The sequence below is a fragment of the Sinocyclocheilus grahami genome, unplaced genomic scaffold, assembly GCF_001515645.1.
Source record: "Sinocyclocheilus grahami isolate Dianchi unplaced genomic scaffold, SAMN03320097.WGS_v1.1 scaffold1239.1, whole genome shotgun sequence".
Lineage (NCBI taxonomy): Eukaryota > Metazoa > Chordata > Actinopteri > Cypriniformes > Cyprinidae > Sinocyclocheilus > Sinocyclocheilus grahami.
The window spans coordinates 112,882-114,086 of NW_015506418.1; the positions used below are offsets into that span (position 1 = coordinate 112,882).

At 44.6% G+C, this 1,205-nt stretch overlaps 1 protein-coding gene across 2 annotated transcripts in view; it reads left to right on the forward strand.

Annotated features, from left to right (window-relative positions):
* Positions 1 to 1,205, forward strand: part of LOC107568397 (target of Myb protein 1-like) — a 14,395-nt gene that overhangs the window by 6,353 nt on the left and 6,837 nt on the right. For both annotated transcript variants that reach the window (XM_016254369.1, XM_016254368.1), the window contains exons 8-10: positions 161 to 294; positions 378 to 432; positions 979 to 1,096. In XM_016254369.1, coding sequence (XP_016109855.1) covers positions 161 to 294; positions 378 to 432; positions 979 to 1,096 — 307 coding nt within the window. The remainder of the gene's footprint in view (positions 1 to 160; positions 295 to 377; positions 433 to 978; positions 1,097 to 1,205) is intronic.

A 1,205-nucleotide genomic window follows, 5' to 3' on the forward strand; every position in this document is an offset into this window, starting at 1 on the left:
TGAGTGAGTGAGTGAGTGTGTGTGCGTGAGTGAGTGTGTGTGTGTGTGTGTGTACGCGTGTGTGTGTTAGGCTGCGTTATAGTGCTTGTGTTTTACCATGGTCATACATAAGTCATCAAGTCGTGTGTGTGTGTGTGTGTGTGTGTGTGTGTGAGAGCAGCAGCTGTATTCGGTGTGTAAGCAGATGCAGCAGAGGGTCGTGGAGTTGATTCCTAATCTATCTGAGGACGAGATGATCGGGGAACTTCTGCTGGTCAATGATGATCTCAACAATGCGTTCATCCGCTATGAGAGGTCAGTGAGGCTGCAGTGTGAGGCTGGTCCAGTGCTGCGTCCAGCTCTACACTAACACGCCTCTTCTCTGTCTCTGGTTAAAGGTTTGACAGGTTGAACATGCAGAGATCAAACGCAGAAGAGCAGCAGGAGTCGCAGGTAAACCTTCATCTGTCTGACTCAGCCGATCAGAACATGTCTGATGTTATATAGTGCCGCCCACATTTCCAGCAGCTCTGCTTCACAAAGTATTTTTTCCATTAGTTTTCCCATAGGGATTTTTAAAAGGTCTTTGTTAAAGAGTTATGAGCCATGAACCAAAGCAACCAGCTACAAGGAGAATCACAACATTACAAACTATATCAAAATAAATGATAATAAAATAAATGAGTTTTCACTTGTCGCACCGACTGTTGCGCTCCATATACATGTGCAGCGTGATTTGGACCGATGAGATTTCACTGTGGGCGGAGCTACTTGGCACACACGGCGTAAATATCTTCAGGGATTCTGTGGGTCCTTAAAAAGTCTTTAAAAATCTTAAATTTGTGCTTAAAAATCTTGCTAATGCTGTTTTACAAGAACATCTACAGGATGAAGATTGGTTCATAATTAAATGACTGCATATCTGTATTTCTGCACATACTGTATAGACACTGATCCACATTTCTAATGAATTCATGGTGATTGTATTTCTGTGACCAGACTGGGACAGAAAACCTTATTGACCTCATGCCTGAGTCTCCATCACCCAATCAGAACACACTCCCAGCTGTCAATCAACACGAGCCCCGCCCTGCATCCCACCGCACGAGCAGCTCAGGTGAGAGAGATCCCGTTTTTGTGGTTTGATTAATTGTAAGAGATGATGGACCTGTGAACTGTGTGTGTGTGTGTGTGTGTGTGTGTGTGTGTGTGTGTGTGTCTGCGCG